The 14,994-nt window shown below is 45.6% G+C and overlaps 1 protein-coding gene across 2 annotated transcripts in view; it reads left to right on the top strand.

Annotated features, from left to right (window-relative positions):
• Window positions 1-14,994, top strand: part of NUP54 (nucleoporin 54) — a 325,681-nt gene that overhangs the window by 127,208 nt on the left and 183,479 nt on the right. For both annotated transcript variants that reach the window (XM_030190649.1, XM_030190648.1), the window contains 2 exons: window positions 3,119-3,265; window positions 11,324-11,550. In XM_030190649.1, the coding sequence (XP_030046509.1) occupies window positions 3,119-3,265; window positions 11,324-11,550 (374 nt within the window). The remainder of the gene's footprint in view (window positions 1-3,118; window positions 3,266-11,323; window positions 11,551-14,994) is intronic.

Here is a 14,994-nt window from a genome sequence, read left to right as displayed (position 1 = left end):
GCACACTCAAAAACACCTTTTATATCACAAATTTAGGCTGCACAAATATGGGAACAAGCAAGGAGGGGTATTGGCCAGGATGGTGAGTCCCCGGACGGGGAATTGCACGATTGTAGCCTTAAAAGACGCCCAAGGGACCGTACATAATAAAACAATTCAGTTACTACGACTGTTGCAGAAACATTTTAGTGATGTGTATGCTCCTATGGCTCCGCCATCTAAGGAATCGGTGCACCAGTTCCTGGATAAATCAGGTATGTCAAAACTAGGGTCTGGGGTACGTGATTGTTTAGGGTCACCCCTGCAACCGAGGGAACTACAGCGGGCTATCAAAGATCTAAAAACGAACACAGCACCTGGTGCTGATGGTTTCTCCGGAGAGTTCTATAAAGTCCTACAATTGTCCCTAGTGGCACCTTTAATTGAGTACTATCAGACTGTAATAGATGATGGGGAATTCCCTCAAAATGAAAACACAGCTTTGATTACGCTATTACTTAAACCGGGCAAGCAAGCAGATGATCCAGAGTCATACCGCCCCATTTCTCTTATCAATGTAGACATCAAACTTTTGGCAAAAGTTTTAGCTAACAGAATGTCAACATACATACCAGAGTTAATTAGTGCGGCCCAGGTGGGGTTTGTTCCCAAACGACACTCGGTTCTACATGTGCGACGTATTCTTCTTGCATTAGCTCAGTGCACTGATCGAGGAGAACCTTGTATGGTGGTTAGCTTAGATGCGGCCAAGGCCTTCGATCATGTGGACTGGAGCTACTTATTTCAGGTGCTGGAGTGGCTAGAATTCCCGGAGGTTTTCATTCAGTCTGTTCGGGTACTATATAAAGGGTTGGGTGCCCAAATAGTGGCTAATGGGGGCAGGTCTGAATGGTTCCCGGTTAGCAGAGGAACGAGACAGGGGTGTCCATTGTCACCATTTCTATTTAATATCTCCCTAGAGCCCTTGATCAGGACACTAAATGGGATAAGGGACATCAAAGGGGTGATCCTTGAGAGTGAAGAAGTGAAAACCTTGGCCTATGCAGATGACATCTTGCTGGTGCTGAGAGAACCGCAAACGTCATTACAATATACTCTGGAAACCATAGAACATTACGGGAGACTCTCTGGGTTTTCATTAAACCTCCAAAAATCATGTGCACTGGCATTGGGTGACACACTACAGCAGGCTTGGCGGGGACATTTCCCGCTGCGGTGGGAGGACAAGGCCCTTAAGTATTTAGGTATATTAATTCCCAGGGAACTGTCTACTCTATACCGAATTAATGTTGATCCTATGATAAAGAATATGAAACAAAGACTGCAGTTGTGGCAGGCTCTTCCCCTCTCGCTGTGGGGGCGGGTTGCACTTTTTAACATGCTTATTACGCCACGATGGCTCTATTTGTTTCAACAACTCCCACTGTTTTTGCGTGTAAAAGAGGAGAGAGCTTTAAATAGGCTCATACAGAACTTTCTCTGGCAGGGCAAGCGTCCAAGATTGCCTATGGAGGTGATCACCACCCCACGGGACCAGGGGGGAATGGGTCTGTTGAGCTTACGGAATCTTTCAATAGCATGTGAAATGCGTCACATAAATGATTGGTTCCGGGGTACAACAGAATTTTCTAACACAGAGGCAGAGATAGCGGTATTCCCTGAGACTCACTTTAGCTACCTATTGCATACGGGATGCAGCTTACCACCAAGAGCATTCCAAAGACATCCACTCTTGCGCCCGATGAGAGCTACTTGGCGGTGGGTATGTCGGAGATACAAGTTTAGTGCAAAAGTCACGCCACTGCTCCCCATTTGTAATAACCCAGATTTCCCTCCGGGGATAGGGGCTAGTGTTTTTGGTCAATGGAAAGACAAAGGAATTATCTACTTGTCTCATATAGTTACAGAAGAGGGACAGCTTAAAACATTAGATGCGCTAATTGAAGAGTTTGGTATTTCTAGATCACAGTATTTCGCCTATGCTCAATTAAAACATTATGTGTCCTCCTTAACATGGACAGATCTCACGGAGGATGTGATCGATGTCCTTACAGAACAGTACTCTTTGGGGGCACAGGTCTCTGTTCCTTTACGATTTCACTTACAGCAATTAAAAGACACAACTCAAGAAATAGATTACATAGGGGTGACTAAAGCGTGGACTGAGGATCTTGGCTGCACAGTTACAACAGATACTGGACAGAGGTTCTTGGGTAGTATTTACACAATGCACTTTTCGGTCCCTCAGGGTGAACGGTTATACAGATTTTTTATGAGAACCTACATGGCCCCTAAAAGAATGGCCAGAATAACTGAGTCTTGTGATGGGACATGCGCACGATGTGGAAGAGGGTCAGCCACACTTGGGCACATGTTCTGGCTCTGTCCCCTGGTGCAGGCCTTTTGGAGGGCCATCCTTTCCTCATTGCAGTCACAGTGGGAATGCTCTGTAGTATGTGAACCGCTGATATTATTTTTTAGTTACAAATTTACTGCGACACCACCTAAAGGCTTCAAGAGATATGTGCAGTGGTCAATTTTATTTGGGATTACCACGATTTTGAAATCTTGGCGATCAGATCTCATGCCACCGCTAGCATGCTGGCGTGCGCAGATGATACATCAAATGCGGCTGGATAGATGCCGTGTGAAATCACTGGACAGCACAGAAGGAGAGAGGTTCCGCATGGTATGGGAGCCATTGTGGCTAACCATGCCCTCGAGAGCACGAAGCTTTATTCTGAACATTTAAAAAGTTCACAAGTGGGTAGTGGGAAGGTAGGGGGGGTGGGAGTGATCTTTCCAGTTTGGGCAGTTGTTGGGGTGAATTCTTTGCATAACTTATTGCAATATTGCTGTATCTGCGCGAAAGCTTTTGCTTATACTGGTGTCCGTTTTTTGATGCAACTGTTTCCAATAAAATGACTTAACATGTTGGAAATGGGGTTGGGGAGAAAATGTGAAATCTTGATGATGATCTAGCTGTATGATTTAAATTCCGATGTATAACCATGGTTAGTTCTTTAATTGTTAGGGGAGACATGTAGCGGTTTGTTTAGCTTGTTGATCATCAATAAAAACTATTGAAACATAACTACTTGTTCTAATTTCTTTTAAGGACTCTTTGGTGCCGCCCAAAACAAAGGTTTTGGATTTGGTACTGGTTTTGGTGCTGCAGCAGGAGGAACTGGTACCGGCCTTGGAACTGGCTTGGGAACTGGATTAGGATTTGGAGGATTCAATACCCAGCCACAGCAACAAACTGGTAGGTACAGAGACCTTTCAGGATTGGTTATTTTTGTTTTGTCTGTAAATAGATTAATCCTTTTACTTTTAGTTGAGTATCTCTCACATAATTGAAGCCAAGAAACTATTTAGTTAATATTAGGTGAACAGACCGAGTAGCAAACCAGATAATATGATTCAACTTGACTTTAAAGTTATATCTCTTGCACAGCTGTACTTCAAATTTTGCCCAAAAGCTCTGTTAGATCCCTCTTCTTGTCTTTCTCAACGCCAGCTAAGGACCTTGCAAACTGTTGCATGTTTTTCTTATCCCTTTTTTCCTAGGCCTTTCTCTAATGCTCTTCCATTTAAAATTGGCTTCCTCAGTATTAGGTCACTATGCTCTAAGTCCCATCTGATAAAGTGAGACTGTTCAATCTGAGCATTTTAATAACCTTTGCCTTGCAGAAACCTGGTTCTTGGATTCAGACCTGGTTTACCTTGAACAATCTTATTCTTCTGGATACTTGTTCCTTTACTCCAGCTGACACCATAAAAGTGGTTGGAGTTTAATGGTTATCTGTAAATCCCATCTCACTGTTTGCAACTTTTCTACTGTCTGCTTCCCTCCCATGGAGCTTTTACAGTTTAGTCTGTTGTCTCTGTTAACTTTCTTGTGGTCTATCAGGCACCCTAACCCCGTTACTTTCACTAATCTTCAAATTCTTTATGAAGTCCTCTCTTCATACCTCCTTTTTCCGCTATCCTTGCTTCTAGTAGTGACCTCCAGTATTCACTTTGATGACCCCCAAGACTCTGTGGCCTGCAACTGTAGGACCTACTTAAATGATACAGATCTTGTGACCACAACTCATCTTGCAGAGCATATGTTTGATGTTTTAATTACCTTTATTACTTGTTGATTTTTGTGGTTTTGTACATTCAATTATGTATGTATTACTTGCAATCCACTGAGAATATTTAGATTAAACTTTTTACAGTCCGCACAAATTAAATAAACATTAAGGGATAAATAACACAGGTTAGAACCCTAACATAGCTTGACAACTACCTCCCTTAATGTTTAATAAAATTGAATAATGTAAGATATATTTTTCTAGTTCCTAAACAGTTGAAAGAATTTACGTACAAGAAATCTACAGATTAATTGTTTTTACGGTATTGTTTTCCACAGATTTGATATTCTGTAGTGGTTCCAACAGTGGCTCCAAGGGAGGGAAGGAGGTGTCGCTAGACACGAGGGAGTGTTTTGTTTGGGTTTGTTTGGGGGGGGGGGGGTTGGTGGTGGTGGTGGTGTTGGTAGGGGGTTCAAGGTACCTGGGGAAAGGGTCCGGGTGGGTGTCACTAGACTCTTTGGATTATTATTTTAGTCAAGCTGTCAAGGAAGGGAGGAGAAAGGCCTGCTTTGGGCAATGCAGACACACCAGAGACTTTTTTTTCCCAGTCTTGATGTATTTTGTTAGAAACATTTGCAAAGACAGAACAGAATCTTAGTAGCTGAAGTCATCCTAGTGTAATTTTATCCTCTTCCTTGCCAGCACCAAAGTTAGCCTTTGCCATCGTCCTGACATTCTTCATTCTATTCTGTGGTTCATTATGCAGTTTCCTGGAAGTCTTCTTTTTTTCATATGGCTAGTCTGTTTTGGGTTGTTTGTTTTTTTTAATAAAAAGCCAAAGAATCATAATCAAGCTGAAGCCAGTTATCTTGCCACCACCAAAATGAGTTCTGAAGCCGGACACAAAAATGACATAAGAGGTTGTTGTGGAGAGAGGAAGAAGGTAGGCCCTGGCCAGTACTCGCTCAAGTCCTCAACTATATGGACTTTACAAAACTAGAAAGGACCTGAACTACAAGGGTAACAGGATATTCTCCGAGGACAAGCAGGCTGCTTGTTCTCACGACTGGGTCGGCATCCAAGGTGGCCCCAGGAACGGAAATCTTCCATAGCAACAAAATGTTTGCTAGAGCCTTCGAGTGCGCGGGGGTACGCACCGCGCATGCGCGGCCATCTTCCCACCCGTCGTACAAGAGTCCCTATCAGTTCTTTTCTTTCCGTGGTTAGAGAGTGACTGCTTGCAGTCTCTTTCCATTCGGCCCGAAAAGAGCCTTCGTTTTACGGCGATTTTTTTTGTCTTCCTTTGCCTCTTTCTGTTGTTTAAGCTGTTTCCTTTAAAACTTATTTTTAAAAAACACATTTATTCCCTAGTTTTTTGCCCTTTTTGAGTTTCTTTTCGCTTCCGTCGCGGCCCATTTTTGTGCTCTTATTTTTGGCACAATCGAGAATTTTGATTTTGCCGCTGCTATTTTTCCGTCCATGGCATCGAGGACTCCCAGCTGCTTCAAGAAGTGAACTTAGTGCAACCGGGCGATCTCAGGTACCGACCCCCACGCGTGGTGTCTTCAGTGCTTTGGGCTCGACCATCGCCCAGACGCATGTAAGTTGTGTCTTAGCCTTAAAAAGCGGACACAGGCGTCAAGAAAAGCTCGTCAGGATCGTCTGTTTGGAGCTTTGCCCGGATCTTCGGCGTCAACAGCGGCACCGGAGATGGCATTGATGTTGGGAGCGCAGGTAATGGCTGTCCAGAGACCACCACACGCTGGGAGCAGTGACCCTTCGAGTGGGTCTCCACCTGCCTCGAAGACTCCTGCTGTGCAGGCCCACCGGGACCGACCACTTTCGGACCCGACCCCGAGGAGGCGTGTGGATTCCTCGTCGGTACCGGGGAGTATCGATGACGTGCATCGATCGAAGGCTAAGAAGCATAGTCATCGGTCTCCTTCCAGACACAGTACCGGGAGCTCCGGGGCGTCGAAGGATTCGACACCCGTGAAGCGTCGAAGCCGGAAGGAGCACTCACCCTCCATTCAAGAGGTGTCGGTCTCCTGACAGCCCGGTACCGCCTCCTCAACTTCCATGGGTTTTGACACCGACTCCTGCACCAACCCCACAGCCTTTCTAGACAGCGACTCTGGACGAGCGCATCCAAGCCATTCTTCCAGGTCTTCTGGAAGGGCTGCTGTGTCAGTCTGTTCCGGTACCGGGGGTGCTTGCGCCCTCCGTACTGTCGATGGAAGCGGCAGCTGGCTCTCTGCCTGTGGTGAAGTCTCCGACGCCAGTGCCGCCCAGGTCGACTCCCCGTTGACATCGCTGGAGGGAGCTTCATCGCCGCCAGCATGGGAGTCGACTTCTCGACATCATCATCGAGGACGTGGCTCCTCAGCGTCGAGACGGGCCCGGTTTCGGACTGCAGTCAGGAAACTCTTGTCCGACACCGATGAGGATGGCTCATGGGATGAAGAGGAGGATCCCATATATTTCTCTTCTGAGGAGCCTTGTGGTCTTCCCTCTGATCTTACGCCTTCACCAGAAAGAAAGCTTTCTCCCCCGGAGAGTCTTTCTTTCTCTTCATTTGTCCTGGAAATGTCTGTGGCTATTCCCTTCCAAGTGGTGTCTGAGGATGAGCCCAGGACTGAGATGCTCGAGGTCCTTGACTATCCTTCGCCACCTAAGGAGTCATCCACAGTTCCTTTGTATAATGTGTTCAAGGAGACTCTTATGTGGAACTGGATGAAACCGTTAAGTAATCCCACCATTCCCAAGAAAGCTGAGTCCCAATATCGGATACACGGAGAACCTGAGTTGATGAAGTCACAGTTACCTCACGACTCTATGGTTGTGGATTCCGCTCTCAAGAGAGCCAGGAGTTCTAGAGACTTTGCCTCGGTGTCCCCGGGGCGGGAATCTAGAACCCTGGATTCTTTTGGGAGAAAGGCCTACCAGTCCTCTGTGCTCGTGGCCAAGATTCAATCCTACCAGCTCTACACGAGCATTCACTTGAGGAACACGGTGAAGCAACTAGCGGACTTGGTCGATAAGCTCCCTCCGGAGCAGGCCAAACCTTTTCAGGAGGTGGTCAGGCAGCAGAAGGCATGTCGTAAATTCCTGTCCAGGGGTGCTTACGATTCTTTTGATGATGCATCCAGAACCGCTGCCCAGGGTATAGTGATGCGCAGACTCTCATGGCTGCGTGCCTCTGACCTGGACAATCGAGTCCAGCAGCGGATTGCGGATATCCCTTGCCAGGGGGATAACATTTTTGGCAAGAAAGTCAAGCAGGTGGTCGAGCAGATCACGCAGCGGGAAACCACTATGGACAATCTCTCCCGCCAGGCGCCTTCTGCTTCTACCTCAAATTCGGACAGACAATCAGGTTGCGATGTATTACATCAACAAGCAGGGGGCACCGGATCTCGCCCCCTGTGTTGGGAAGCCATCTTGATGTGGCTTTGGGCTCGCCGTCACGGCATGGTTCTTCAAGCCACATATCTGGCAGGCGTAAACAACAGTCTGGCCGACAGACTGAGCAGGATAATGCAACCTCATGAGTGGTCGCTCAACATGGGTGTTGTACGCAAGATCTTCCAAGAGTGGGGCAGCCCCTCAGTGGATCTTTTAGCCACTCAGATCAATCACAAGGTCCCTCAGTTCTGTTCCAGGCTTCAGGCCCACGACAGACTAGCGTCGGATGCCTTTCTCCTACATTGGGGTACAGGCCTTCTGTATGCGTATCCTCCCATACCTCTAGTAGGGCAGACTTTGCTGAAACTCAAGCAAGACTGCGGAACCATGATTCTGATTGCTCCTTTCTGGCCGTTTCAGATTTGGTTCCCTCTTCTTCTGGAGTTATCCTCCGAAGAACCGTGGAGATTGGAGTGTTTTCCAACCCTCATAACTCAGAAGAGGGGGCGCTTCTGCATCCCAACCTCCAGTCTCTGGCTCTCACGGCCTGGATGTTGAGAGCGTAGATTTCGCTTCCTGGGGTCTCTCTGAGAGGGTCTCCTGAGTTTTGCTTGCTTCCAGGAAAGATTCCACGAAGAAGTGTTACTTTTTCAAATGGAGGAGGTTTGCCTTCTGGTGTGACAGCAAGGCCCTAGATCCCCGCTCTTGTCCTGCACAGACCCTGCTAGAATACCTTCTACACTTGTCAGAGTCTGGTCTCAAGACCAATTCAGTAAGGGTTCACCTTAGCGCAATTAGTGCTTTTCATTGTTATGTGGAAGGTAAGCTGATCTCTGCACAGCCTTTAGTTGTTCGCTTCATGAGAGGTTTGCTTTTGTCAAAGCCCCCCGTCAAACCTCCACCAGTGTCACGGGATCTCAACGTCGTTCTCACCCAGCTGATGAAGCCTCCGTTTGAGCCACTGAATTCCTGCCATCTGAAGTATTTGGCCTGGAAGGTCATTTTCTTGGTGGCTGTTACTTCAGCTTGTAGGGTCAGTTAGCTTCAAGCCCTGGTAGTGCATGCTCCTTATCTCAAGTTTCATCATAACAGAGTAGTCCTCTGTACTCACCCTAAGTTCTTGCCGAAGGTGGTGTCGGAGTTCCATCTGAACCAGTCAATTGTCTTGCCAACATTCTTTCCCCGTCCTCATACCTGCCCTGCTGGACTGCAAGAGCATTGGCCTTTTACGTGGAGTGGACAAGCCCCTTCAGACAGTCCGCCCAAATGTATGTTTCCTTTGATCCCAACAGAAGGGGAATCGCAGTCGGGAAATGCACCATTTTCAATTGGCTAGCAGATTGCTTTTCCTTCACTTATGCCCAGGATGGGTTGACTCTAGAGGGCCATGTCACGGCTCATAACGTAAGAGCCATGGCTGCGTCAGTGGCTCACTTAAAGTCAGCCTCCATTGAAGAGATTTGCAAGGCTGCGACGTGGTCTTCAATCCACACATTCACATCTCACTACTGCCTTCAGCAGGATACCGGACGCAACAGTCGGTTCGGGCAGTCGGTGCTGCAGAATCTGTTTGGGGTTTAGAATCGAACTCCACCCCCCCCCCCCCCAGGCCCATTTTTATGCTGTTCCAGGCTGCACTCTCAGATGTTCTAGTTCGTAGGTCAATCCTTGTTATGTCCTCGCCGTTGCGAGGCCCAATTGACCTCTCTTTATTGTTTTATTTATTTTATTTTTGTTACATTTGTACCCCGCGCTTTCCCACTCATGGCAGGCTCAATTCGGCTTACATGGGGCAATGGAGGGTTAAGTGACTTGAGTGAGCCGGGGGGCTAGGGATACCCCAGTCGTGAGCACAAGCAGCCTGCTTGTCCTCGGAGAAAATAAAGATACATACCTGTAGCAGGTATTCTCTGAGGACAGCAGGCTGATTGTTCTCACATACCCGCCCACCTCCCTTTTGGAGTTGTTCTAATTCTCTGGAGTTGTCCTTCTGGTTATTGCTTTGTTATCGAACTGATCGGGGCTCTCGCGCAACTGGCGGGAAGATGGCTGCGCATGCGCGGTGCCCCCCCCCCCCCCCCCCCCCCCCCCCCGCACACTCGAAGGCTCTAGTGCATTCCATAGTTGTGTGCTTATATAGGAGAAGCTGGATGCATAAGTTGATTTGTATTTGAGTCCTTTGCAGTTCAGGTAGTGGAGGTTTAGGTGTGTTCTTGATGATCCGATTGTGTTTCTGGTTGGTAGGTCTATGAGGTCTGTCATGTATCCTGGGGCTTCGCCGTAGATAATTTTGTGGACCAGGGTGCAGATTTTGAAGGCAATACATTCTTTGATTGGGAGCCAGTGCAGTTTTTCTCGGAGGGGTTTGGCACTTTCGAATCGTGTTTTACCAGATATCAGCCTGGCTGCTGTGTTTTGAGCGGTCTGGAGTTTCTTTGTGAGTTGTTCTTTACATCCCGCATAAATTCCATTGCAGTAGTCTGCATGGCTTAGTACCATTGTTTGTATTAGGTTGTGAAATATTTCCCTAGGGAAGAATGGTTTCACGCGCTTAAGATTCCACACATAAGTACATATTTCCCATGTATAGGAACTTCACTTTTTGATAAACTGGAGTTAACAAGGAGCCAGAGGAATTGACCCATGCTATGTAATCTTAAACCAGGATGAGTGAATTGGATCTAAAGTCTGCTGAGACCTCATTTAGGGGTCCTTTTACTAAGTAGCGGTAGGGCTAACACGCAGGTAGCATGTGCCAAATTGGCACTACCGCAGGGGTAGCGCAGGCATCCTGTAGTTTAGAAGTTAGGGTGCGCTGCTTTCCACAGTAGAAAATATTTTTCTATTTTCTATCGTGGGGGCATTCTCGGTGGTAATCGTCAGCACAGCCACATTGATGCACATTGCATGATTACCGCGCAAGTAGAGCTTGAGCCCTTACCGCTAGGTCAATGTGTGGCCAGCTGCAGTAAATTATGGCCCAGCATGTGCCAAAAACACACACCCACACTATTGCAGGCCACATTTTACTGCTGCTTAGTAATAGGACCCCTTAGATTACTGTGTCCAGTTCTGGAGATCGTACTTTCTAAAATATATAAACAGGATGGAGTGAATTCCGAGGGAAGCTACTAAAATGGTTAGTGGTCTTCATTATGAAGCATATGAAACAAACTTAAAGATCTCGAAAGTAAGAGGAGGGGAAACATTTTAAATACCTCTGTGGCATAAATGCACAGCAAGTCAGTCTTTTAATTGAAAGGAAACTCTGGAACAAGGGGGCATATGATTTATTTATTTATTTGCTACATTTTCCCACCCATTTGCAGGCTCAATGTGGCTTACAATATGTTACAACGACATTCACATTAAGATGAAAGGGGAATAATCTGTCAAAGCATGTCTTTACAGAAAGGGTGATGGATGTGGAACGGCATCCTAGTGGAGGTGGTGGAGACACTGTCTGTATTCAAGGAAGCATTAGACAAGCATTTAGGCTTTATAAGGGAGAGGAAGGAATAATGGTTGGGACCTGTGCTGTCATTTTTTTTATGTTTCTGTGAAATCACAGGTCTCAGACCATTGGCATTAGTATCTATGCAAAGCTGGTAATGAATATATATGAATGGTTAAAGAAAACATTTTTTAAAAATAATATACACATATATTTCAATAGCAGTTGTATGCTGTAAAACAAGTGACTTTCTGTCAGATCAAAGATATACAGCTTTTTAACCTTTTGTCATTTACCTGTGGACTGTAATTGTAAGAACATTGCATATGTTTGCTGTATTGATGCACACATTCTTTTTTTCAAATATCTGTCTATTTTTCAGCCTTAGGGGGTCTGTTTGGTCAACCTGCTCAAAATCCTGCTCAATCCAATCAACTGATAAATACAGCGAGTGCCCTCTCTGCTCCCACGCTACTAGGAGATGAGCGAGATGCCATTTTAGCGAAGTGGAACCAGCTACAGGCTTTTTGGGGAACAGGCAAAGGATATTTCAACAATAATATCCCACCAGTAGAGTTCACACAGGAAAATCCATTTTGCAGGTTTAAGGTATAATTTGTATTGCTTTTCTAATTCATCTGATTTGTAAACCTTTTAAAAATTTTCCCTTTTGTTATGGCTAACATTTTGTCCCTCCTTCTGTTACTTTTCTTGTTGCTGTCATCCATTCACCTTAAAATCATTCTATGGGCTACTTCCCAACCTGTAGCAGTCATCTGCCAGACCAGGGATGCTGAGCATCATACCTGGCTACCTTTATTCCTCATATTTACTTCTAGTCACTTTCACAATTCTTGTCATGTAGCCTCTGGCTTTTTTTAAATACCAGAGTGCTCCTTCAAGACCATAACTCAAATCTATCCTGGCTGCTGAAATATGTTATAGAATTATATACGACTGTTAAATGCCATAAACGATATGATGTTTTTGAAGACACTATACTGTAAAAGATGTTGCTTCATGTCATAGTGTACAGGTTCTAACAAGCCTATCCTGTGTGTTTTACTATTATATTGGAAAGCATCGGCAGGTTTTATATTTGTAGCTCAGTGGTGTAGTTTGGGGGCAGAGCATATTTGAGTTGTAGTTCTTTCCTTTTGCTTTCAATCACACTTCCTGTGGATTTTCTTTTTTTTTTTTTTTAACCCCTGTTTTATATTCTGCAGATTATAAAAAGTTAATGAAAGTAGTTAAAATGGAAGTAGACTGTATGGAATTGCAGATGAACTTTGCTACAGTTCTTTCCTCAAAACATACTCAGTAAGGTCATTGCTGCAGCCATCCTTTGCTATGGGCCATGTTGCATGGCTCTAGCTTGGAGTGAAGGTCTCTGGATGTAAGTTTCTAACTGTCTAAGCGTTGCTTCTGTGTGGTGGCCAAAGGGCAGAGCTAGCACGGATTTAGCAAAGAGTTAGAATTTTTTGAAGGGCTTAAACAACATGTTGATAAGGGTGAGCCTGCTTACATAGTATGTATGAATTTTCATATGATATCTGATAAAAATCGTTCATGATAAACTCCTGAGGAAATTAAAAAGCCATGAGATAGGGAAAAATGTCTTACTCTAGTATGGAAAGTAGTTAAAAGGGAGAAAATATAGAGTAATGCTAAATGGTCAGTTTTCTCAATGGAGAAAGGTCAGTAGTAGTAGTTCTCCAGCAGTACTTTTTAACATATTTATAAATGATCTAGACAAGAAAATTTATTTATTTAAAACATTTATACCCTGACAAAATCCTAAGCGGCTTACAAAATCAACATCCATAAGTAAAACAAAAATATAGCATAACACAGATCTTCCAACAGCTCCTGAAGACGCTCTGAAAAAAATAATGCCCTATATCCACTCCTGGTAACAGCCACCCATTCACCCCAACCACCCCCAAGTGCAATACCCTGCTGAACTAAGTGGGTTTTCAGCCATTGGTTAAAAGGCACCGTCTCCTGCATTGTTCTAACTTGTACTAGGCACATATATTCCATAGTTTCCAACTGTACAGCATGAGAATCACAGTCTTAGTAGTCCAGCCTACTGAGATTGCAGCTCTCTCCCTGAAAAATGAAGCCAAGTAATAGAGTACAAATATTTGAAAGGTATTAATCCGCAAACGAACCTTTTCCGGAGATGGGAAGGTGGTAGAACTAGAGGACATGAAATGAGATTGAAGGGGGACAGACTCAAGAAAAATGTCAGGAAGTATTTTTTCACTGAGACAGTGGTGGATACTTGGAATGCCCTCCCGCGGGAGGTGGTGGAGATGAAAACGATAACGGAATTCAAACATGCGTGGGATAAACATAAAGGAATCCTGTTCAGAAGGAATGGATCCTCAGAAGCTTAGCCGAGATTGAGTGGCAGAGTCGGTGGTGAGAGGCGGGGCTGGTGGTTGAGAGGCAGGGCTAGTGTTGGGCAGATTTCTACGGTCTGTGCCCTGAAAATGGCAGATACAAATCAAGGTAAGGTATACACAAAAAGTAGCACATATGAGTTTATCTTGTTGGGCCGACTGGATAGACTGTGCAGATCTTTTTCTGCCGTCATCTACTATGTTACTATCCAGCTCATTTTCGAAAGAGATCGCCGGCGATCTCCCGACACAAATCGGAAGCTGGCCAGCGATCTCCTGAAACCAGCCAAATCGGTATAATCGAAAGCTGATTTTGGCCGGCTTCAACTGCTTTCCATCGTGGAGCCGTCGAAATTTCAAGGGGGCGTGTTGGTAGGGTAGTGAAGGCGGGACGGGGGCGTGCTCATGAGATGGCTGGCTTTGCCCGATAATGGAAAAAAGAAAGCTGGCCTTGACGAGCATTTCGCTGGTTTTACTTGGTCCCTTTTTTTCACGACCCAGCTTTAAAAAGGGGCCCCAATTGACCAGATGAGCACCGGCAGGAATAGGGGTTGACCTCCCCTTACTCCCCCAGTGGTCACTAACCCCCTCCCACCCCAAAAAAAAATCGAAGTGCTCGTTAGGGACGTCCTAAATCAAAACTATTTTTGCTCGGCTTTTTCAGTAGTACCAGTGGGATTTGAACCGGCCACCTCTGGATTACAAGACCGGTGCTCTAACCACTTGGCCACAGCTCCACTTACTTGGATGTTCCTCCCTTTTGATTATGTCCCTTCAGGTCTCTCTCAGCCAACCACAGCGCATTTAGCTGTCTATGATTGGCTGTGAGAGACCTGAAGGGGCATAATCAAAAGGGAGGGACATCCAAATAAGTGGAGCTGTGGCCAAGTGGTTAGAACACTGGTCTTGTAATCCAGAGGTAGCCAGTTCAAATCCCACTGGTACTACTGAAAAAGCTGTGACAAGCACTTGGATTTTTTCCACTTTTTTTGAAGCCGGCCATCTGCAAATCCAGCGATCTCAACATTTGACCGCCAGCCATCTTTTTTGATAATACGGTTGGCACCGCCCCTTTGCAGAGCCGGCCCCAAAGATGGCCGGCCATATAGATGACTGGCGCGTTTCGATTATGCCCCTCCATGTTACACCTTGCTTCAACACCCTGTGAACCAGTAGTAAGATTTTGAATCTAATTTGAAACTTGATTGGCAGCCATTGAAGCCACCTCTGCTGAGGGGTGATAGATGCCCAGCATGGGATACCAGTTACCATCTTTGTGGCAGTGATCAAATTCATAGATAACACTAAGTTCAAAATTGTTAGGTCACTAGTCAATTGTAAGGAATTGCAGGAAGACTTTATGAGAATGGGGACTGGGTTTGACATTAGGAGGCACCATCCAAGAAGAGTATTTTTGCATCATTGTGGACAATTTTTATTTGAGACTCTCACTTATCTAGGAGCTTCGGGATGGCTTTTTAAGGCACCGACTGTTCTTTATGTGGAACCTAGGGCTGCATTCCTGGTTAATGGGCTCTGTACTGAAACCTTCCCTATGTTACGCGGCACAAAACCAGGGGTGCCCTCTCTCTCCTTTTTTGTTCATCCGCACGTTTGAACCACTATGTACATTACGTAATACTGA

This window comes from Microcaecilia unicolor, chromosome 2 (genome assembly GCF_901765095.1).
Source record: "Microcaecilia unicolor chromosome 2, aMicUni1.1, whole genome shotgun sequence".
Taxonomy (NCBI): Eukaryota; Metazoa; Chordata; class Amphibia; order Gymnophiona; family Siphonopidae; genus Microcaecilia; species Microcaecilia unicolor.
Note: the sequence above shows the minus strand (reverse complement) of the source record. Positions and strands in the feature narration are given on the sequence as shown.